Source organism: Cajanus cajan, chromosome 5, assembly GCF_000230855.2.
Source record: "Cajanus cajan strain Asha chromosome 5, NIPB_CcT2T_4, whole genome shotgun sequence".
Taxonomy (NCBI): Eukaryota; Viridiplantae; Streptophyta; class Magnoliopsida; order Fabales; family Fabaceae; genus Cajanus; species Cajanus cajan.
The window spans coordinates 12,481,305-12,504,656 of record NC_138521.1 but is presented as its reverse complement, the minus strand read 5'-3'; the positions used below and the strand labels follow the sequence as shown (position 1 = coordinate 12,504,656).

Sequence of the window (23,352 nt, the reverse complement as noted above, 5' to 3'; positions counted from 1 at the left end):
TATAAATCTAAAATATAATTTGTTTTTTTACGGCTATACATTTTTATTAAAAAAGCTATCTATTATGAATTTTAATTATAATATATATTTAATAATAATTTTTATAAATTCTAATAATATAAAGTAAATACTAATTTTTATGTTGTATATATATTAAATTATTATTATTATTATAACATGGTTAAAAAAATACACTAAATTATTAGTTTTATCGAAAAACATGTTGTCCATCCTTACCATCTTTGTAACTAAAAACATGTCCTTAAACTAGCTAAAATCATTAGAATCCACGTAATAATAAGATTGGAATAGATTTATGGAAATTTAGGTTACTTAATATCGCAATTGTAATCTTATTATTATTATTATTATTATTATTATTATTATTATTATTATTATTATTATTATTATTACTCCTCCGTTTTTATTTCATAGGTGTTTTGTCAGAATTTTTATTTTTTTTCATTGTCATTTTATTAAAATCAATAATTTATTATTTTTTTTTTATTTTTATCTTTGATAATTAATGTATATTTATTGAGCAATATATCTATTTATTTATAATATTTACCTATTTTTTTTCCAACCACCTATATGGTTAAATAGAATAAATTACTGTTCACATATGTATTTTAATAATTAATATATTAATTTATGAATAAATATGATTAAATGAAATAAGTTACAATTTACATGTGTATACTAATAATAATACATTAATTCATGTATACAAATCAACGGTCTCATGAATTAAATGAAAAATAAATAAATAAAAAGTATAACAAAAAAGTAAATAATAAGTATTTTTAAAAATTAAAATATTAATTATTTTCTTAAGTCAAAAAACGGAGGAGTATTATTATTATTATTATTATATGTTGTGGCGTGATAGTGCAAGTCTTGCATTTAATTCCCACATGAATGTTAGAAAATAATTTGGTTTGCGTGACGTCAATGCCTAACCTTCATTCTTGAAAACTGCGTACCCTATCACATCTACTACCTAACCTTCTTCCACTTCTCTCTCTCTAATCAACCCATTTAAGAGCCTAGTAATTATCATTAATTAATCAATTAATCAATTAATTATATGGGTGTTTTTTTTAATGCGAGTAGCGAATGTATAATTTGCTTTCCTCAGATGGTCTCTTATGAAGGAGTTTAGAATAGTAGACTGAAATAACTAAAGCAATGGATCTCAAAAAGGCACAAACTGATCCAATTTTGGATCCTAACCAATCAAATTATGTCTATCATCTCGCTTTGGATATTGGAGGTAAATTCGGTTTTTCATTTCTAACATTTTGATTTTTTTTTTTTGGTGGGTTTAGTATGAATTTGACATCTGTGCTTTGTGAATATTGTGGGAAATACTCGTTTTGGTGACAAGTTTCAGTCTTGGTCGGGTACTTCTCGTTTTATGTAGCTGATAGCAATGCTTATGGCATTGTTGTTGATTTGTTAGTTGTCTATAGTTAGTTTTTTGAACTCTGGTTGGTTTCTCACTTTCTATCACATGCATCACACCGGTGGAAGAATAGCTGTGTTTCTATTAGTTTGGAGTTTTGCTTGGTAATCCAGATTTCTGTTCAAATTCAATTGCATGAGTTTAAGTTTCTGAAGCCCGAATTCTGGTTGGACCTGAGTTAGTACTCTCAGCATTGGGAGTGACTGAGAATGACGCTGGCTTTCATAATAATGTGAAATTTCTGCAGGGATCAGTTTGTGTAGTTGCATTGCTACCAGTTTGGCTGATTTAACTTGGTTGTTGAACATGGGGTAGACTCTGGAAATCGTGTACTTTTGAGAAAATTGGAATATTTTTTTTATTTAACCGTGTGAGTTCAAATCATGTCAGAAAAATTCTGGAGATCATGTATGAACTTTAAAAATTTGCTTAATTGGGGGATTTTTAATCTGCGTTTTAGCACCATGTACTGCTATTGTTATGCCTCTGATACCCTGGTCTATGCTATATAGGTTATTAAATTAACAGTAAAGCTTCCAAAATTTGATTGTGGGAATCGGATACTACTTAAACCGAAAAACCAATGAGTCAAGCATGATTACCTATGTCTCTAACATTTCTAATATCGAACTAAAATAATTCATGTTTATCTCTAATCAGTAAAAGATCTTATTCCTTTATCTGTGCTTGGACCCCCTTTTGACAATTGTCTCCCTCTAGTGATGAATCAAGGCACTGAAAATATTCTGTCTCAAGACTCCAAAGGGCACTTTACATCCCTGAAAATATCTGTTCTTCTGATGGGTGTGTGTTCAAGTTTGCTGGGTGAATTGAAAGAGAAAATGCTTAATGCTTAATTTATGTTTTCAAATAGTCTATCAAACTCAAAGGAAAATCTCGATTGACAAAAATGCTTAAGGATGAATGTTGGATAGGGAAGTACCAAGAAGAACAAAAAAATTTAGTGTAGTAGAGACGTAATTGCTGAAGTTGTTGAGTAGCCATATGAGAAAAGAAAAGATTCTGAACGGATTTGTGGTGGGAAATTGGTGTAAAAACTACTTGAGAAGATGACAGAATCATGCCCAAGGTTGTTTGGTATGCGAGAAGAAAACAAATTGCTGCTCTATAGAGAAAAGTGTATCAAATGGTAGATAGTTTGATCAAAAGGGGTTGAGAAGACTGGGGTTTTAAATTGTGGTTACAGTTACATTTTTGTTGCGATCTTTGATATAGTAGAAAAATGCAAACAAATGTGACTAATGAAGCCACAAGCCTACAACTGCAATCACAGAAATCCAAAAAATCTTGACATTGCAGTTGTAATTGTGGTTATGGACCGTTTTCTAAAACTTGGTGAAAACATTAGTAGAATATCATTAAAGAAGACCATGTGCTAATTTTTATTTATTAAGAATTTCTGGTTTGTGATAAAGCAAAAAGGCATTGATCAATCTATATGTAGCCAAAGGCTTGATTGTTGTATATGTTTTATTGTTATTGCTTCATAGTTGCTGGTTTATTTATTCATTTTCATAGTATGTGTTCAACTTCACATGTTTGCTTCTCAATTTTTTCTGGGTTATTATAGTTAGTACTGAAAACTTCAACTTGAATAGATGTTAGTCATGTTACGTATATTTTTATTACTATTAATTTATGACAAATGCTAACCAGTGCCTTAAGGGCACTCATTATGGAAGCAAATACCACAAGAATTTATTGAAAAAGATAGCATTTATTTTGTCTCAGAAATACAAAAGTCATTCAATGCATGCTTTTCCGGGTAATCGAAAGCATTTAATACATACGGCATATTTAATGTTTTTTAACCAGTACCTTTCCGGAAACAGTTTGCAAGGCCATTAATTTTCATGGCATGATTGTTATGCACAGCAAACTTTCTGCCAGCATTTTCATGGGTACGAAATTATTTCAGTTTCTTGACAGTTGACATTTTACTCGCAAGTTAAGCACACCATTCTGTTTTGAGTTAAATTTCTCAAGTTCGTTGATTGGATGCATGTTATTGGCTGTGGATTTTGATATTGGCAGCATTTTTTTTGAACTAACTTTCATATTGAGAATGCAGATGCTACTTGTTGTTGATAGTTGATAACATAATTGTAGTTTTTAGAAAATTTATAATTGTGATTATTACCTTGGTGTGGAACTTTTATTAATTCTGTAAGACTTCTTCCCAGTTTTGGTGAATTGTCAAGAGATGTTCTGCTTCCACATCAGTTGGCTCTTGCGTAAAATAATACTATCCATCTGTTGACAGGATCCCTAGCCAAAGTAGTTTACTTCACTAAAGATGATGATCATTTTGTTGATGGTGAGGAGGGGTTATCTCATAGAAAGGCTTTGGAGAAATCCAATGGCAGTAGGCAATATCCTGTTCTTAATGGGAGGCTCAATTTTAAGAAGTTTGAAACAAGCAAGATAAATGATTGCGTAGAATTTATCAAGTCCATGAAACTTCATTTTGGAGGTGCGTACATAATGTTATTCGGATATGTTTTTTGCAACTTTTAGTGTTTGTCACAGTTTAACTGAATTTTCTGAGGCATTCAACCATGTTCAGCATGAAAGTGTGTTTGCAGTTAGCAGCATTTGTTCGTTTAGACTTGATCAGACTGCATGCTGAACTGAAATTGACTAACCATTTTAGCTCTTTCAGTCGCTGTCATATTGATCCTGTATTTGTTTATTCCCAAGCTGGCTGAATAGAATTTCTCATTCTTCTTTTTGCTCTCTTTTATTCCCTCTTCATTTTCAATTTTTGCTTTACTTGTTCTGTATATTATTGGTCATGGAAGTCTCAAGTGCTTCTTAGTGAGACATTGATCTATATATATTTGTTATCCTTTGACCTTGAAATCTAAGCTTGATCTTAGTTTGCTAATTAGGTAGCGAATAAACTACTTAGAATCCAAAGCCAAAGTACACAAAATCCAAACTAATATATATCCTTGAAAAAATATGTACTGATATAATGCCTAAAAACATATATACTAGTCATATGTTTTATATTTTCCAATCCATTTTTGAGTTATCTGAAATTTTTGCCTTTCATAATGAAATCAGGTAGTCAGCGACAAGCAATTCCTGGAAGTCAGCCGATAGCTGTTAAGGTAATCAAATTGAAAAGTTAAGCATGTCATATTATTCTGAAGAATTTATTACTATTGTTGGCTTTGATTGTATAGATAGGTCTTCTAGATTCAAGGTTAGTAACAAATTCAAGCTTGCCTATGCCATTTTTTGAAAGTTTCTTTTCCTTACCTTCTGTTTTGCCATGGTTGGCGGACATGTAAGTCCTAGAAGCTGATTTAAAATTGAAAAAGTACTAATTGTTCTGAAGGCAGACACATGCACAAGTTCAAGTTTACATAGAATATTTCAAAAGAAAAAAAAAATCAATTGATACTAAATAATGTTACCTAGTCTTGAGGTACTTGGATTTATGTTGTGTACTTCTTAATAATGAGAAACTATTGGTGAGAAGGCCACAGGTGGTGGTGCGTACAAATATGCAGACCTCTTCAAGGAAAGACTAGGAATCATTCTTGACAAGGAAGATGAAATGGACTGTCTTGTTGCAGGAGCAAATTTTCTTCTCGAGGTAGGATACTAATTTTCCAGATTATTGTTACAAAGCAAACATTCTCTCATTTTTAAATTTCTAATTAAAATTATTATGAGATTCAGATTCATTTTTCCTTCATTATTCAACAAATAGTGTAAAGATTAGCTTATGGCTTATGTGTGTGAAGGTTTGATAGTACACATAATGGTTAGGGACTTAGGGTTTCATTAGTTTTAGCCCTAATCTTACTTATGCATGTGTTCACAAGATGCTTGTTTTGCACATTTAGGTTAAGTATAATTTTTATTTTAAAAAAAAATCTTTGTTAGTTAGGGAATGTGTTGGAAGATATTTTATGTTTATTGATGAATTACTGATGTTTAGAGAATTGATGAAGTGGTCATCTATATGATGATTTAAATTAAGGCTTTCATTTATTCCATCTGAATGTAAATATGAGTCAGAAGACTTATCTTCCATTAAGCAGCTCTAATATTATTTCAGTTTACTGAAAACATATGTACCTTAGTATTCAATGAATGTCTTAAGTTTGTGACCAGTGGTAGCAATGCTTATGGTTTGACTAAACTCAAAACTTTGGAATTTCACAGCACTTTGTGTTAAGTGTTTATATTTAGCTAGCGTCATTGTGATTGGCTGAATATGAAGCTAACTAAGCACATGGCTGTGATTTGAAAGATGTTGTAAGGTTGAATTAAGCTCATAACCTACTTCTTAAGATGGTATTTAACCCTGGTTTTAATCCACTTTTTAAGATCTTGGGACTTATTTTATAAAGTTGACTTAAGCTCATTCCCACTTTCTTATGATGGTATTAGAACCTATATCCTAGTGATTATTGATTATTGTTGGACCTATCATGCTACCTGCTATCATACTACCATCAAACTACCCGCAAATGTTCAGTCTTGCAAATTTTGATGCTCAAGATATATAGTCCTCAATGTGAGAGGGTATTAGAGATCTCATATAAACTAGTGGGAAGGCCAAATTAGTGTATATAAGTGGAGAGCAATCCTTATCTTACCGGTTAGTTTTGTAAGGTTGAGTTGAGCCCATGACTTATTTCTTAAGAGATATCTTTTGTTATTTTGTCGTTTTGGAAGAAGATAGCATATCATATCAAACTAATCAAAGTAACGACCTTTAGATTTTGAGTTATCCTGATGGCTGCCTTTGTAAAGTGGGCTACACCATGACTGATTTACATTTTAATTTTTCATTGTCAATGAGCTTACACTCCAAAAGTGCAAATAAAAATTGGAGCTAGTAATATAGAAACAATATGGATTATTTGTTATTGACAAACAAAACAAGCTTTCATAGGATTTTAAAACTTTTTATTGTTATAAAAAAAATTGTGGGGTAAAATAATTGTTTGCTTTGAATGTCCCCTCCAAAAAATGAAGCCAAAATCTTCGATTGAGAACTGTTGTAACCAAAATTATATTTTAGTACATTTTTCTCTAAATTTAAATTTATATTATTTGTCTTGTTACTGTTGGCATATGAGAAGCTCAAGGCATGTGGCATTTCAATATACCTTTCACTATGAGTACTTGTAAGGAAATGCTACATTAGTTCCATTTTGTTGTCCTTTTGGTTTGTGGAGGGGCTTTGCTCAGACACTATTCCTTCAGTTTGCTGTAAATCAAGTGTTGAGTCTTCATTCTCATACACCGTGAGAATTTCTTAACAGAAGAACTAATCTGCCTTGATTTACTTTCAATAGGTGGTCCACCAGGAAGCATTTACCTATATGGGTGATCAAAAGCAATTTGTACAGATTGACCAGAATGATCTGTATCCCTATCTTCTTGTTAATATTGGGTCTGGTGTTGGCATGATTAAGGTATTACATTACTTGCAATATTTTTCCAATTTCCAAATACGTGATCTTTCTTAAGTACTTCAAATAATCTCTTAATATTTTCATATAGGTGGAAGGAGAGGGAAAGTTTGAGCGAGTTAGTGGAACAAGTATAGGTGGAGGCACTTTCTGGGGTTTAGGAAAGCTTTTAACCGATTGCAAGAGGTTGTTTTATTTTTCCTGGGGTAAATTCACTATTGATTTCTATATAAATGCATAGGATTACCATTAATGTACTTTCTGATTCAGTTTTGATGAGTTGCTGGACTTAAGTTATCGGGGTAACAACAGAGCCGTAGATATGCTTGTTGGAGATATTTATGGTGGAATGGACTATTCAAAGGTATGACTGGAGAAATTTGATGTCCTTTCTCCTGTTTAAAACTATAAGACAGTCATTCTTATGCTACCATTCTTTGAATAGATTTTGTAAAAATGATTGTTTCAATTGGATAATAATATTGTATAGTGATTATTTGTTGGAATATCTTTTTCTTTGATTCATAACAGATAGGTCTTTCATCCACTGCAATAGCCTCTAGTTTTGGAAAGGCAATTTCTGATAATAGGGAGCGTGAAGATTACAAACCTGAAGATATTGCTCGATCTCTTCTAAGAATGATCTCAAATAATATTGGACAGGTCGGTTGTGCTATGTAGATTTGTAGTTAATTGAACACCACTGTGCACTACATGATAATATTAACTCAAGTAATGCTGCAAAATATTATAGATCTGCATATGGTACAACCAGTGGAGTATAAACTTCATGACACAACTCCAAACCTGCTATGTCTTCAATTTTTGCAATAATCTTCAATGCACTGTTTCTATCTTTAAAATATTTGATTAGTGGAGGATTTCTTGGATCACCCTTCTATCTTGCATCTTTTTTCTTGTATTCTCTCTAAATAGAATTTATTTTCCGGGAAAAGAAGTGATTAGTACTGGAACATTCTAGCTGCATCTCATGAATATGAGTCATAAATCATTTTTGAAGAGTCTTAGTATTTCCCCTTTTCATACAAATGCAATATTGTATCCAAGCTGGATTATTTTTTATCAAAACTGAACAAATGAGGGCAATAAAGTTGTGGGGAAAAAAGGTCATAGCTACTGACATTCTCTGTTCGGAGATTAATGTGGTTGTTATTTTCATTATTTTTTCCCTCCCATTTTTGCTAGTTTTCTTGATTCAACTAGAAGCGAAATATTACAATGCTGCAGAAAGACTTGCACCTGATGCAAAAAAATGGGAAATTCTTCCTCCAAATCTTCTACTCATGTTCTTGTACCACTTCCTTGTACTTTTAAGAATGTCCACATTTCTAGTACTGTTTTACCTTGCGAATGCTTTAAATATGGACCCATCTTGACTACTGAATAATTTTGTATGCTGCATTGCTTACTCACCCTTGATTTACCAAAGGAATCATTTATTAACTAGATAATTAAGTTGAAAAAATCATAAGATATTTATATCAGCCCAAAATGCCACTTGGCATGGAATCATTTTTTTTAATGATTGGAGGGTGGAGGGGAAGTAGCTAATAAACTTCATGCCGTATAAAAAAGTCGTATCTCAAATTTGAAGTGAATATGCATGATATATTTTTGTAAGGACAAATTTATAAAAGTTGCTGTGATCCTACTAATCTGAATTTTGTTTATATTTAATTGATATATTATAAGATTAATATAGGATATACTTTACAAATATTAGAAAATGTGAATTATTTCACTAAATTCTTATTCTCGTTGTTTTCTAAATTCGATTATGAGGAGCTAGATCTGCATTGTTATATATTTTCAATGGTCGAAGAAAACCTATTCTAAAACATTAATAGGTGGGATAAGTATGTAAAAACTTAGAACATTCAATAAATCCCCCCCTCATGTATATATAAATGTAATTGTCATCTGATCTAAAGTATAAATGTTTCATCACTAGCTGATTTTTTTGTTTGAAAAACATATTTTACATTGATTTTCATAATATAAGGAAGGAATGGTATGGTTAGATATTAGAATAAGCAGTTTTATTACATTAGGGAGGTCTTGTTGGTCCAGGCTTGTGTACTTCACCTGTGTTAGTAGTATAAATAGGTGTCGGTTCTTGCATTATAACACAATTCAGCAATAATCCCTCTGCATTCAATTAACTACCCTGATATCTGCATAACGCTAATTTCCAATACAAATGTGGATATAGTGGAATTTTCATTTTATGAAAAGTTGGTCATGGTCCTCATGGATGTAACATTGATTTTGATTTTTTCACCACTGCCAATGGATCTTAACACACATCTATGTATGTATTAATTATGCCTTTGTTTTCATTGCTCCCAATCTTAAATATAGGTCATGTAATATTTATCTTATGTTAAACAGTGAACTGAATTTGGGATCATTTATTTCTGTTGTTGCTTGCTTTCAGATTTCTTACTTAAATGCCCTTCGCTTTGGGCTGAAGAGGATTTTTTTTGGTGGATTTTTTATTCGGAGGCATCCTTTTACAATGGACACATTATCTGTTGCTGTTAATTTCTGGTAAGTTTGAAGGACATTCGTCCATCCTACTGCCAAGTTGGTGCTTCACAACTAACCACGGTCTATGTTGAGGGACATGAACTTGTTCTCATCATTAGAATTTATGTGTGGACCATGTCCACGAGTGAGGGTAAGTTAGTAGAATTTCAGCTTGAGTAGTGTGTTTGTATAAAATTACCTTGCACCTGAAAGGAACTGATAGTCAGGGACAATTATGATGGTTATGTGTAGAGAATAACTACTTTAGAAATCAATTCTGTATTAGAAACTCCAAGATGACAATCATGTGCAGAAAATAACTGTTAGCAGTCTGTTTTGTTTTAGAAACTGTAGGATGGCAATTATGTGTAGAATATAACTACTGGTAGAAAGGTATTAGGAGTATATATCTAATAATAGGTTGTTTAATTAGGCAATGTGAAGTTAATTTCAGTTTACAGATAAAGAATATGATAGGAGACCGATGGTTAAGAGAGTGTACACAAGGCATAGAGGGGGGACACAATTGTAACTGAATAGTCTCTAAATAGTGAACAGAAGGGAGTTAGTAAGGGAAGACAGTCATAACAGAAGTTGTAGGAGAGTAGAGGTCTCTCGAATACCTCATTTTAATTTCTTTGGTTATATTGATCGGGAGAATTGCTGAATAATACACAAGGCTTATGCTTTAATTCTTTCGTTCTATTCAATCTTTCTATCCTATTAGTTGGAATCTATCAACCGGTATTAGAGCAACCACAAAATTCATGGTTTGCCAAAAGATGGATGCAAGAATTGAAGCATTGGAATGAGAACTTCATGAATCGGAGGGAAGAACATAAACTTCGCTCCAACAGATGGAAGATCAATTATTACAAAGAATTTGTGAGATGTTGGGTAATCGCAAGGGTAACCCTAGTCCAGGGGCAAATGAGGCAAATGGCGACAATAGTGCTAATCTTGGAGGAAATGTACATCGGGGAAACTTGAACCACGGAGGCAGCGGCAATTCCAATTAATTCCAATTACATAGCAACGAGTTTAGAGATTGCAGAAAAATTCAGAAAAATGGAATTACCTATTTTTGACAGAGAAGATGCACCAGGTTGGATAGGATGAATTGAGGGGTACTTTCGCTTGAGAAACATCAATGAACAAGAAAAAGTGGAAGTTGTTGTGGTAGCAATGGAAGGGGAGGCACTTTCTTGGTTATGATGGTGGGAATCTTGCATCGAGAATCTTACACGGGGGGAGTTTAAAGAAACAATCTTGAAAAGATTTCAACCAACAATGTTAGAGAATTCATTTGAAATTTTGCTAGGGTTGAAGTAAGACGGCACTGTGAGAGAATATAGGAGGCAATTCGAGGTATTGGCAGACCCATCAAAGATCAACCGGTCAGAGTACTTGAGTGGGACTTTTGTCAATAGTCTCAAAGAGGAGATTCGAGCAGAGGTGAGGATTCATAGGCCATCTTCATTGAAGGAGATGATGGACATTGCACTACTGATTGATGAAAGGAATGGGATCAACGATAAGAAGAGTGGGTATTTATAGCACAATACCCAATTCCACAATCAAGGTGGAGGAAGTCAGAAAACAAGTCTGCCAATAGAAATTCACATTAATTCCGGGTTGCTTGCATACAACGGAACTAGTAGGCTTCATTCAGTTGATGGATGGAACAAGGAGGGAATACATCACAGAGCAAGTGCAGAAGAGAGGAGTAAAGTTTCCAATGGCTGTTGGCAACTTCCTAATGAGTAGTATTATGAAAAGATGAGGAAAGATCTTTGTTTTACATGTAATGAGAAGTATTCGCCTACACATAGATGCAAAAAAAAAATGCTTAAGGTCATGATTATGGAAGATGGTGATGGAGAGAATGAGGAGATTGTTTGGGATGTGGGCTCAGCTCCCTGATTGTGACAATTCATGGGAAACAATTGAAGATATGCAACATCACTTTCCAGATTTTCACCTTGAGGAAAAGCTGAAAGTTTTAGGGAGGAGCATTGATAGGAGGCCAATGGTTAAGAGGGTGTACACAAGGCATAGAGGGGGGGGGGGGGGGGGGGGGGCACAATAGTAACTAAATAGTCTTTAAATAGTGAACGGAAGGGAGTTAGTAAGGGGAGACAATTATAACAAAGTAGAGGTCTCTCAAATACCTCATTGTAATCTCTTTGGTTATATTGATTAGGAGAATTGTTGAATAATATAAAAGGCTCATGCCTGAATTCTTTCACTCTAGGACAAGTGTATTGCTGTATTTGTATAACAGGAGACTTTTTCTCTCAGGGACAACAAGTGTCTTGCTATATTATGTGTGATTTCAGTATCGTTTATTACTTTTATGAATTGGAGTTATCAATTTGGTACAACCTGCCAAATCAAAAGGAGGGATTTTTCATGCTCATTGGAGAGTAAGACCATGACGCATGTAATAAAGATGTTAGAAGAATTGGAAGGATAGTAAAAGTTGAAGCTTGGGTAGGAGCCAGTTCAGACAAGAAATTGGCAAATTTTGAGAAGATTTTGTTGGAGATGATAAACTTAATAGGCAAGTGTGCAAATCAGGATAAAGTCAGTTCATCAAATAGAGAAGAGGGGAAGGCTCAAATTCAACCATTCAAGATATAGATGAGTAATATATGGCAGTTAAGAAGGTGGAACTTCCATCTTTCGTTGTAAATGACCCTATTGGGTGGATCACTCGGGCAAAAACTTATTTTGAAGTTTATAATATTAGTGAAGTTGACAATTAAGTAGCAAAGTTAAGCATGGAAGATTCTAATATCCATCGACATAATCTATTAGGAGAAAGAATAGATGGACTGGCATGGGAGAAGCTGAAGCGGGAAATGGTGAGAAGGTTTAGGGAGCAACAATATGAAAATCCTTTTCAAGAACTGGTTGAGTAGAAACAAGAAGATTCGGTGGAGGAGTTTTTAAAAGCATTTGAATTTCTTTCATCACAAGTTAATCGTTTACCTGAAGAACAATATTTGGATGGTCTGCAACCTAAAATTAAGCTTTGATGCATACTTTTCAACCCAAAAAAGGAATTCAAGCAGTGCCAGTATTCCCGCTATGTAAAGGCAAATAGAAACGGCCCGTGTTTGGAACAAGAAGTGCAGATTGGCGAGTGAAAATGGGATCTTTAGCTGCGTTTCAAGGCTATCAAAGTAGTTGTATTGTCCGCAAGGTGATGCAGGATCAATTACTACTAGTAAGGTGACTACAAGGTGAAATGGAAGCCAAAATCATTTTAGCCTAGAATCATACTCAAATATCAATCATTTTGGCCAAAATAAAGGAACTTCGTCATATGTGGCATACTCGGGGTAAAAGAAAAGAGGGTGAACAGTGAAATTCAGCAGAGCAATAAAGGTCTACGTCATTTAACATACCAATAATTGATGAAAAGGAAAAGCATATTTTAGCTGTGGAGAAAAGTTTTATCCCTTACATCAATGTGCAGAAAAACAATTAAGATTGGTAAATTTGGGAGATAATGAAGCTCTAAACGAATATGGGGAAATAATTGCTATTAAGTAGATAAAGATAACAGTTGCTTTGGAAAGCAGTTCTGTGTTAGAAACTTCAAGATGACAGTTATGTGTAGAAAATAACTGCTAGTAATTAGTTTTGTATTAAAAACTACAAGATGACAGTTATGTGTGAAAAATAACTGCTGATAGTTATGAATTAGGAGTCTATATCTGATGGTAAGTTGTGTAATTAGGCAGTGTGAAGTTATTTTCAGTTTGTGATGCGATTTCTGCCTCTAGGGCAGTAAGTATATTGTTGTATTTGTGTAATAGAAGATATTTGGTCTCTGCGACAGCAAGTGTATTGCTCTATTGTGTGTGATTTCAGTGTTCAAAATATTATCTTTTATTACTTTTATTAATTGGTGTTCTATCAGCTATTTAGACCAGTGGCTTTCTTGCATATATGTGTGTGTATTCTTTTATTCATCTCTAATCCATTAATGTAGGAGTTGTTCTTCAACACTTATAACAGAGCTTAGATGAAATTGCTGCTATCTTAGACTAAAATCCATCTCTTCAAACAATCATATTAGTTTAGAGTGCAACATCAAAGAAATAATACTAGGGAATATAGTTGAACGCTTATCAAAGTGGTTGGATGCTTTTCAAAACATAAGCATTTTCTATGTTATTTCGTCAACAAAAACAAGTATTTATTTTTGTTGGCACAAATTTCTTCACATGCAATGATTAATGCTCAACTTTGCATAATGACAAGTCCTGATTCCTTACGGGTGGCAGGAAGGGTGTTGGTTGTGAGGAAGTGTGGGTTTGCATTTGCATGATGTTATAATTATTGAGTTGGGACCTAAAATTGACTGTTGTGCTCACCTTAGCTATAATGCATGGAAGGTTTGAAAGACTTCTGAGCCTACTTGCTTTTGGCATAATCATTAGAAAAACAAAAGTATTTAATCTGCCTTTTTTTTTCAGGTCTAAAGGTGAGGCTAAAGCAATGTTTTTGCGGCATGAAGGGTTTCTTGGTGCTGTGGGTGCCTTCATGAGTTCTGATAAACATGGCCTTAAGGAATTATTGGCCAATCAAGTGGTGCAAAGAACTCCCAGCAAGTTATCATTTGCTGTGGATAAAATAATACATGGTCAACCAGATGGAGATGAAAGTATAGAGTGCAGTGTCTATGCAGCATAGATGAAGCAATTCTTCGTTGCTTTCATGACTTGTAATTTCTGTAGTTTGATTCTGTAAAATGTTGAAAGAAAGAATTATTATAACTGTGATTATTGATTTAGAATTTAAGGAAAAGGGTAAATTAGAATAAGAACTCATAAGGGATTGCTATTGTATCACAGTTTCACCCAATGAATTGTGTTGTATAACAGCTAATAATTTGTATGAATAAATAAGGCTTAGTCTAGTTACTCATTTAATGAAATACTTTTTCTATTTCTTTACGGTTGTTTTGGATAATGTTTTAGTTAGATAACCTTAAATGAGGATTTGATTCTATGCATTTACTGATCCACGGAGTTTTTTGTTGCTCTGGAATCTAAAATCAGGCGTCTCCTAGTCATATTTCAAATGAATTAGCAATCTAAAATCAAGAACCCTCCACCCTCAATTAAAAAGAAAAGGAAAAAAGTGAAAAGAACTGCTATTTTCAGTATTGCTATAATATTGGATCCATCAACAAAGATCATCCAACTAAAATGCCATGCAATGAGCTGAAATTGGTGACTTTAACTTTGTGTAATAAAATGCATACTCTAGAATCCTTTAAACTGAACTACATGGAACAATCTAGATAGATTCCTTAAAAAACAAAACATAGGAAAATCACTTAGCGGTAAGCAGTCTTCTATGACTCTGCTTTGCATTTTTTCTATGTAACATCCATCTTTCTTTAATGTCGCTTGTGTTACCAACCCGGTCCACATTTTCACCTGGTTTTCCCTGAAGGTCCTCTCCCGTAGACTTTTCAGCCTCATATCCTCCTCTGATTCTTGCAGTTTCTGCAAGCAGATCATTGATAAGCATCTCAGATGTCCGGGCAGTAATTCCCCTCAAATACCATGATATGGGAGGGGGAGGAACAATGGCTGGCTGAAGTATTTGTTCCAGGCTAACTCTAGATCCAATTCTTCCTTTGCCTCTTGTACATGCATTATAGTCTTCCTTTGTCACGGGCTTAAAGGGATAGCATTTTTCTTCATCAACAAATAAAGGCTCTACCCTCCAGCAGCCCTCAAATTTTTTCATGAATCCAGTATTGGGTTGCTTGAACTTCATCTGACACAAAATTATATAGCAGTATGTAAGACATATGTCTGTCATTGGATGAAAAGCAGGAGCTTGTCAGAGTTCATTCACATATGACTCTTTTAGGATGCTGCTTAGCAATCTTTATGTCTACAAAGGATATTTAATAAAAATTCCAGGAGATAGTTGAACTTGAATAATATTTTTATTAAAATTTCAATTGCTTGCGTCTCAAATAGAAGGGAGCAAGAGAGCAAAATGCTATCAGTGCGGAACATTTTCAGTAACCCTAAAGAGAGTCTTCTGACTAAAATTCAACTTTCAACTAATTCAACCCAAGACCAAAGAAAATAAATAACTATAAATTTTTCATTTAAAGAAGGGAGTCTAGGAATGGAGATAATAGCTGAAGTATGTGCATCAAATATGGAATCCATCCATTATCTAAAAGAGGGATAGATCCTTACTGAGTGGTCTTCTCTGTTTTGATCTACCAAAACATTAATCGAAATAGTCCCAGACCACCAAAGAAATTTCCAAATGGCTGCTTGATCAAGATCAACCACTTGCCTATGACCCTCATCAACCAAAACTTTTCTGGATATCACTTCCTGACAAAAAAAGACATCGCCATGTTGAATTGCAGAACATTGGGAGGTTGCTAAAATAATGTAGCTAACAAATTGTACATGCTAGAAGTTTAACCAAAAGAGCAAACAAATACAGGCTCAAGAAGAAACAATGTTTCATCAATGGTCATCTTCAATGTTTTTTGAAGTACTATTTTTGAGGAAGGTTGTGATCAAACACACTGAGCAGAATTATGGATGATTAAAATCACCTACTTTGATATTTTTGAAGACTCTTCTATTGTCAGGATCTGTCACAATATTATAAACTGCATCCGGGGGCAGCCCAACATCAACTTCTACATTGAGGTTGCAAAGAGAACCTTTGGGAACAGTGACCTGCCACAAAGAATATTATATTACACATATACAGTACACTAGGACATAGATATAGAAATTTCCTTAATTATTTCAAATTTTTAGCTACTTAATGTTTGACAGACTGGATTTATATATTCACTAGGATCCTGCTGGCCTAAATGTGTTACCCATTGCCTTGTTTGGTTCAGCAGTTTGTCTTCTATATATTGGAATTCTCCACTACATTTCAATTCATCCACAAACAAAGAAAAGGTGTATAAAAGTTAACTATAAAGTATTCTAAAATCTGAATAGAATTGAATAAAATTTAATAGTTAATTTATAAAATTTTAAAAGTGCCTCAACAAAGTTTAGATCATCAAGTTTCAAATACAGGCTCTAAGGCAAGCTGGTTTGGCTACAGTATTATCTGAAGCAAATAAAATCAATTTAACATTTGTTTTATTAAGAAACCAACATTTTCCAAAGTAAAAACAAACTTCTCATTTAACCGCTCCTCACCTTTATCAGTGGTGGTTTATCAACCCAAGAAGGATTTTCTCTCCATGCTTGCAGTTGTTCATTCAGTTCAGCTTCTGAGTAACTGAAAGACTTATTCTCATTTTTCTTGACAGATCTCGTCAATCTCATTCCATCCTGTTTTGCTAATCGTGACTGTAGTCAGAAACTAATTAGTTAAGTTCAAATCATGTTCCTCAAATTTTCAAATCACAAAATAAGAGATTGACCTTAACAACACTTTGAATCTGCACAAAAAATTTAGATATTCTAGAATCTAGTCTCCTTGGGAATCCATTTTTCTCATTCTTCCTGACATTTAGGCTGAATTTTGTCCCCTCTGACTCACTCATCATAAGAACCTGCAATGTTTTCTAAAAGAGTTAAAATTATTCATATTACATATTCAAAACTATTATTTTCTTTAAGGCCATTTAACGCCACTTCAGACATTCAAGCTTCTATCATTAAGTTCCCAACTTGATGGAGGTTATACTAACGACCTTTACAGAATCTATTTATGGAATAATAATAAGTTAGTTCAGGAGTTTTGAATTCAAAAAACTAAAAAATGTTCCGACAACACAAGGTGAAAATTTTCCATGTGTGGCCGCATTTATCTTTGATTAAATTTAAGGCAATGAACCACAAATTGGCCATAATCAGAATTATATTGCCCAACTGAAAACACAATAAAAAAAAAAACAAAAATCTAGAAAGATGTTATCAAGTTGTGCAGAAAACTCAAGACAACGAATTGAACTCAACCCAAATTCAGAACAAGCTTTACCCATCAGAAAACACAATGAAAAGGCAAAACAACACAAAACCACTGCAAAGAAATAGGAAACAGAAGGGAATTCCCATTGTTCCTGAAACCTAATAATGAGTAGTGAAGTTATGATTTGAATAAAGCGAATTTTGTGTAGAGGAGAGATTCAAAGAGAACTCACAGGTTAAAAACTACGATCACTACGGTATATTCCTTTAAGCAAAGCCAAGATCTTATCTTAGAATGTAAAAATGGATAGTTCTAACTTCTAACTTTTTTTTTTTTTTTTTTTTTAAATAAATACTTTCTTTTTTAATATTATTATTATTTAGAAAAGTATGGCATGAAATGGTGGAGAAAAGGATAAGTAGGAGCAACACAACACGTGTACCACATGTTCAACTTGAGTAGTTGACCCATCAAACACCAAGTTAAAGTATGCACATTTGGACTTTTTTTTTTAATATATCATTTATTAATTATTTAAATAACCTGAATGCATTTATATTTACCTAAATAATCTATTTAGAAACTTAATCCGTTTGAGAAATCGGTTACCTAGTAACCGATTTTTCAATAGGTCTTTTTTTTCATTTTTCATTTTTTTTATTTTCTTATTTTTCTTATTTTTATTTTAAATTTTCAGCTTTTTAAATTTTTAGTATTTTTAAATAAAATAATTTAGTTAAGTTTTTAGAATAAGAATAAATAATAAAATAATTATTAACTAAATAAATAATTAAAATATTAATTAAAATTTTTAAAAAAAGACAAAATATTTATATAAAATAATAGGAAACAAAATACAATATTTGGAAGGTTTGATCACATTTTAAGTTTGGTGACTTGAACTCCCTTGACGATAAGGACATTTCTTCTTTAAGTGACCTACATTTCTACAGAGAAAACATCTTTTTGGTTGTCCTGGTTCAACCATATCCATTTCAGTACGTATTCTGGATGACTTTGGACGACCTTTTTTATTTCTAATCTTTTCCAGATTTGGTATGATTTGCGGTTCTTCACAATCTGGCCAATAAGATTCATTGGGCAGTTCACCAAATAATTCATTATACACATTTGAAACATATTGTAATGTGTATACTGGATCTATGTAAGATTTATAATCGTGGTGAACATGCTTACATGCAGCAACAACATAGGAGCATGACATGTGTAGCTTTTGGAATTTCTCACAGTCACACCACTTGTCATGTAGTCTAACCGTGAAAGTTCCAGTAGGTCGTGTTTTCCTTGGGTTAATGGTCTCTTGTACCAGAAAACATGTACTGTGACGATCAAATTCAAGGACATGATGACTATTAGCCTTTGATTCTGCATCTTTCATGGCCCTATTCATTATTTCCGTATAAACTTGGCCAGCCCTAAGTTTAGTATACACTTCCTTCCCCCTTTGGATGAATAAGGCATTACATCTCTTACAAGTTGACATGATGATTGCAGAAATTGGAAAATTTCTTATTTTTTTAAGAATGGAGTTAATTGTCTCAGCCAAGTTGGTAGTCATGTGTCCTCATCGTCGGCCACCGTCCCATGCAAGAGTCCATTGTTCTTTTGGTATGGTGTTGAGCCGTTCAATTACACCTTCGATTTCTGGTTCACTCCTTAGCGTGTTGTAGTAGTAATTGAATCTTGGCTCAGTCATCCCATAAGCTGTGAAATCAAATTAGCAAAAAATGAACAATTTAGTAATGTTGAAATATGGTGAAACAAATAAAAGTAATTAATGATGCTAAGTACATACCCATATTGATGATTAATTTTTTTCATTTTGTATTCTTGAAATGCCTCATGAAGTTTTGAGTTATATGGCGAATACAGAACACATGCACTGAATTCTCGGGTGTCCAACCACTGCCTTGTCTAGCGTAGGCATTTTTGATAGACTCATGCCTATCCGAAATTAAGCAAAGGCCATCTTGAGGGCAAACATGTCTTTTGAGATAATGTAGAAAGAAAAACATGCTTCTGCTGTTTCACCCTCAACAATTGCAAAGGCAATTGGAAAGATTTTGTTGTTACCGTCTTGAGCCACGACCACAAGGAGAGTTCCTTTGTATTTTCCATACAAGAATGTGCCATCAACTTGAACAATGGACTTGCAGTATTTGAACCCATTGATACAAGGTTTAAATGTCCAAAATACTCTATGGAATTGAACATAATGATGAACCATCTCACCTTGTTGGTTGTATAGTGGCCTTGTTTGCTTCTCAACAACAAATCCATTAAGAAATCTACTCATGGCACTGAGCAACTTGGGTAAATCATGGTAATATTGTTCCCAGTTGCCATGTAAGTCTTCAATTGCCTTTTACTTTGCCATCCAAGCTTTGTGGTATGAGATTGTGTACCCTTCAGCACTTTTATGTGTGCTATTATTGTTAGAATAGAAATGGATGGATCACTCTCCACCAAAGGAAGAATACTTTTGCTAATATATACATAGCCAAGGTTAACATGATCTTGTGTAATAATAGGTGATGAACAAGAATGTTCACCTGATAGCTTACGAAGCTCCCATTTTTGGCTTTAGTAATAAAAGCCGCTCTGCACCTCCAATCACATGTACTATTAACACAACGTGCAACAATTAATGTTGGTGACGATTTCTCCACCCTGTAATACAAACCTTTCTTTATATGGTATGCATTTAGAACATGTTGGACTTCCTCCTTTGTGTTGAAATTCATGCCTTGAAATAGGCTATCAAGAGAGTACTCGACGTCAACATGGTCAAGTGCATGTCTATACTATGGGTCAGTGAAATCTGTTTGCAAATCAACATTATGCATGTGTGAAGGAAAACTGAATGTGCTTACGTGCTGAGATTGTTGTACAAGATGATCTTGTTTATCGTCTTGTTGGAGTCTTGCATCATCTTCCCCCTCACTGAAAGGACCAACTTCTTCTTCAGGAACTCCAACTTCAGGGACTCCTTCCTGTTGTTCTTGTTGTTGGACTCCAAATGTAAGGAGGTTGGTAAAGGATCCATGTGTATGAAAATCGTCTAACGATGGTTGGTTTTCATGACAAAAAGGTTGGTTTTCATAGGAAGAAGGTTGGTTGTGATAGGAAGAAGGTTGGTCGTCGAAACCCAACAAGGAACCGACAACCTTCGAGGTGTGTAACGGGCGGGCATAGACATCATTAAAGTTGGATTGTGATTTCCTGGATTGTAATTCTATTATTGTTCTTTTTTATTCAATCTCCTATTTTATTGTTGTATTTTGTTTTTATTTCAAGTTATTCATCTCAATTAATGTTTTTTTTTATTTGAAGTTGTGATTTATCATAATATTTTCATTTTTAAAAATTCTATTTTAAATTAATTTTATTAAATTTATTCTTTAAAATTTATTTTAAATACATTTTTATAATCTAAAATAAAAACAAAAGCTAAATAAAATTTTTAAAAATTCATTATAATTTTTTTAAAAAAATCTGAATATTTAAAACTAAAAAAGAAAGAAATTAGCAAATCTGAAAAAAAAAAACACACAAAAAAGGTCAATAAAATAAAACAACAAAAAAAGGTTAATAAATTTTTAAAATTTCCATTATAATTTTTTTAAAATCTAAATATTATAAACTAAAAAACAAAAAAATTAGAAATCTGGGGAAAAAAAATCAAAAATAAAAAAAACATAAAATAAAAAAAATAATAATAAGCCCATTGAGAAATCGGTTACTGCGTAACAGATTTCTCAAAGGAATTTTTCAAAAATTTTCAAAAATCCCTTTCAGAAATCGATTATCCAGTAACCGATTTCTCACCTAAATTTCTAAATGGTTTATTTAAGTAAATATAAATGCATTCAAGTTATTTAAATAATTAAAAAAAATGTCGCACATTTGACCAACACAAAGAATATAAATTTTTATACATATTTAATACTTTTATTATTAAATAATCATTTTCATGTGAATTTTATTAAAAATGTAATATTGCTATTTTTTTATTTCTTTATAATTTTTTGATTATAAATTTCATGATTCATTGTTATCTTTTAAAAAAAATCCCTCAAAAACACATATTTATTTGTTGAATACTTTTTTGAATTATTTTGTGTTAATTCTTCTAAATATTGCGTTTTGTCATGTAACTGTTCTAAAATAAGAGGTTAAATAAAAAATTAATAATATTCAAAGAAATTAAATAGAACTAAATAAAAGATAAACAAAGAAATATTTAATAAAAAAATTAATATAAAAATTTATTTTAAAAAATAAAAATATATATAAATGTATTGTAATGAAAAACTTGTGCACACGTTTACAGGAGAATTAAGAAAATGGATCTTTCATTGAAAAACATATTAATGACCGAAAACAAAATGTTATGAGCATCTACCTGGATATCTTTAATATGATGACGACTCTTATAGAGAAAAAAAAATGTGTATGTTAGAGTATTTGAGATTGTTATTTTATAGTTACAAGATAAAATTTTTAAATTTCATTTGATCACCAATAGAGATCTTTTTTTAGTGGAATAAATTGATTTTAATAAATAAAATATTATCTTTTTATAATTATTTCAAATCATAGTTAAAATATATATTTAATAGGAAACAATTGTGTATCAGTTTTTTTTTCAAATAATTTCCAAAAATAAACATTTTGATAATAAAAATTTTGTTCTTATTTAATTGTTGCAAAATATTAAAATTGGCACTCATTACGTACCTAATTTTTATTGGAATCTCTCTTGACTAGAAATTTTGTGGACAATTTTTACATTAAATAAGAAAATATTTTATATATGTATTAATTATATATTTTTTGGTGCTAACAAAAAATATAATAATATTTCACATAAAAAATATTTATTAAAATTTCTAATTTAACTAGTATTTTAAGTTATACAATCTAAAATTTATAATAAATTATATATAAATAAATATTATATTTTAATATACAATTTGTATAAATAAATATTTTTTAGATATATAAATTATATTTTAAATTTATGATAAAATAATTTATATTGTAGTACAATATTATTTTTATTTATTGATAATCTATTTAAACATTTTAAAATGTAAGTTATAAATAATTATGATAAATAAAAATTGAATTAGTTAAGAAGTTGAAAAAATATCTAAAAACTCTCTCGTTGAAGAAATGTTTTTAAAAAAAACACTCTTTGCAAAATAGAGGTTCACATTAATATGTAGGAGTTGATTTATCAAATAAAATAATTTTTTTAGTAAAGATTAACACACTCATTTATATGACCTCATAAGTTCAATACTAAATTAATAGTAAATTAATCAAATTAATTTTATTAATCAAAGTAGACGTCTAGCAACACTTCTCAATATTCATATAATATGAACTAATATTTTTACTTTTCAAGAACTAACAGAAGAATAATATAAACTTTTCTTTCATTATTTATAGCTCTAGATTAACTCTAGAATATATTTTTTTATTAACAAGGAGTATTCCTTATCAAACACTGGACAAACTCTCTCAAAAGTTTGACAGAAACCAAATAACAGACATCCGTTCCTAACTTGAGTTTTTTTATATTCGTAAAAGTCAAGGTTCATGTCAAATTTAAAGAAGTTAATAAATAAATTTATTTCATGACATGAAAAACTCACTTCTTCATTCATTCAATTACTCAAGACAAAATCTTTTTATTATAGAGCTCAAACTCATTAATTAAAGTTGATGGATCCCCTCCTCTCCTAAATAATGATCCTACAAGTATTTATTTATATTTAATGTTCAATATTTAACTAGTATTCTGAAGCATTAAGTATCTAGAATCAAATAATAACAAATGACTTGTTAATTATTATGATAATTTCATGTCATAGAAAAAAATTACATTGCTTTTTTAGA

The 23,352-nt window shown here is 31.9% G+C and overlaps 3 protein-coding genes across 7 annotated transcripts; 1 reads left to right on the top strand and 2 right to left on the bottom strand.

Moving 5' to 3' along the window:
• Positions 1-974: 974 nt before the first annotated feature.
• On the top strand, positions 975-14,450 carry PANK1 (pantothenate kinase 1). Of its 3 annotated transcripts, XR_014433890.1 has the most exons (11): positions 975-1,276; positions 3,753-3,962; positions 4,559-4,605; positions 4,980-5,096; positions 6,814-6,933; positions 7,022-7,116; positions 7,201-7,294; positions 7,462-7,593; positions 9,389-9,501; positions 13,779-13,889; positions 13,971-14,136. XR_014433890.1 is itself a non-coding variant. In XM_020370809.3 (10 exons), the coding sequence occupies exons 1-10, from the start codon at positions 1,192-1,194 to the stop codon at positions 14,185-14,187; spliced, it is 1,230 nt and encodes a 409-aa protein (XP_020226398.1). In that variant the 5' UTR covers positions 982-1,191; the 3' UTR covers positions 14,188-14,450. The 3 variants fall into 3 exon arrangements, 1 of the variants encoding a protein (XP_020226398.1); XR_014433891.1 differs by lacking the exon at positions 13,779-13,889 and having other exon boundaries at positions 977-1,276; positions 9,389-9,631; XM_020370809.3 differs by lacking the exon at positions 13,779-13,889 and having other exon boundaries at positions 982-1,276; positions 13,971-14,450.
• A 188-nt stretch (positions 14,451-14,638) lies between these two features.
• LOC109808015 (uncharacterized) lies at positions 14,639-17,805 on the bottom strand. 3 transcript variants are annotated; one of them, XM_020370812.3, is made up of 6 exons: positions 17,657-17,805; positions 16,934-17,065; positions 16,707-16,841; positions 16,101-16,223; positions 15,723-15,866; positions 14,639-15,285 (listed from the first exon to the last, which is right to left on the bottom strand). In XM_020370812.3, the coding sequence occupies exons 2-6, from the start codon at positions 17,057-17,059 to the stop codon at positions 14,833-14,835; spliced, it is 981 nt and encodes a 326-aa protein (XP_020226401.1). In that variant the 5' UTR covers positions 17,060-17,065; positions 17,657-17,805; the 3' UTR covers positions 14,639-14,832. The 3 variants fall into 3 exon arrangements, with proteins under 3 accessions (XP_020226401.1, XP_020226399.1, XP_020226400.1); XM_020370810.3 differs by having other exon boundaries at positions 16,707-16,859; positions 17,657-17,804; XM_020370811.3 differs by lacking the exon at positions 17,657-17,805 and adding an exon at positions 17,494-17,642 and having other exon boundaries at positions 16,707-16,859.
• On the bottom strand, positions 17,372-18,823 carry LOC145957844 (uncharacterized). The gene is made up of 3 exons (XM_083074256.1): positions 18,368-18,823; positions 17,494-17,582; positions 17,372-17,384 (listed from the first exon to the last, which is right to left on the bottom strand). The coding sequence occupies exons 1-3, from the start codon at positions 18,821-18,823 to the stop codon at positions 17,372-17,374; spliced, it is 558 nt and encodes a 185-aa protein (XP_082930382.1).
• Positions 18,824-23,352: the final 4,529 nt, after the last annotated feature.

Excerpts from the sequence above, each read along its gene's own strand:
- LOC145957844 (XM_083074256.1), bottom strand. The coding sequence starts at position 18,823 with ATGAAAGATGCAGAATCAAAGGCTAATAGTCATCATGTCCTTGAATTT. Across the intron at positions 17,583-18,367 it reads GATGTTTTCTCTGTAGAAAT|GTTTCAGGAACAATGGGAAT; the intron begins GTAGGTCACTTA and ends ACTCATTATTAG.
- PANK1 (XM_020370809.3), top strand. The coding sequence starts at position 1,192 with ATGGATCTCAAAAAGGCACAAACTGATCCAATTTTGGATCCTAACCAA. Across the intron at positions 6,934-7,021 it reads CTGGTGTTGGCATGATTAAG|GTGGAAGGAGAGGGAAAGTT; the intron begins GTATTACATTAC and ends ATTTTCATATAG. Across the intron at positions 7,594-9,388 it reads TCTCAAATAATATTGGACAG|ATTTCTTACTTAAATGCCCT; the intron begins GTCGGTTGTGCT and ends GCTTGCTTTCAG.
- LOC109808015 (XM_020370810.3), bottom strand. The coding sequence starts at position 17,059 with ATGATGAGTGAGTCAGAGGGGACAAAATTCAGCCTAAATGTCAGGAAG. Across the intron at positions 16,860-16,933 it reads AGATTCAAAGTGTTGTTAAG|TCACGATTAGCAAAACAGGA; the intron begins GTCAATCTCTTA and ends TTCTGACTACAG. Across the intron at positions 15,867-16,100 it reads GAGTCTTCAAAAATATCAAA|GAAGTGATATCCAGAAAAGT; the intron begins GTAGGTGATTTT and ends TTTTTTTGTCAG.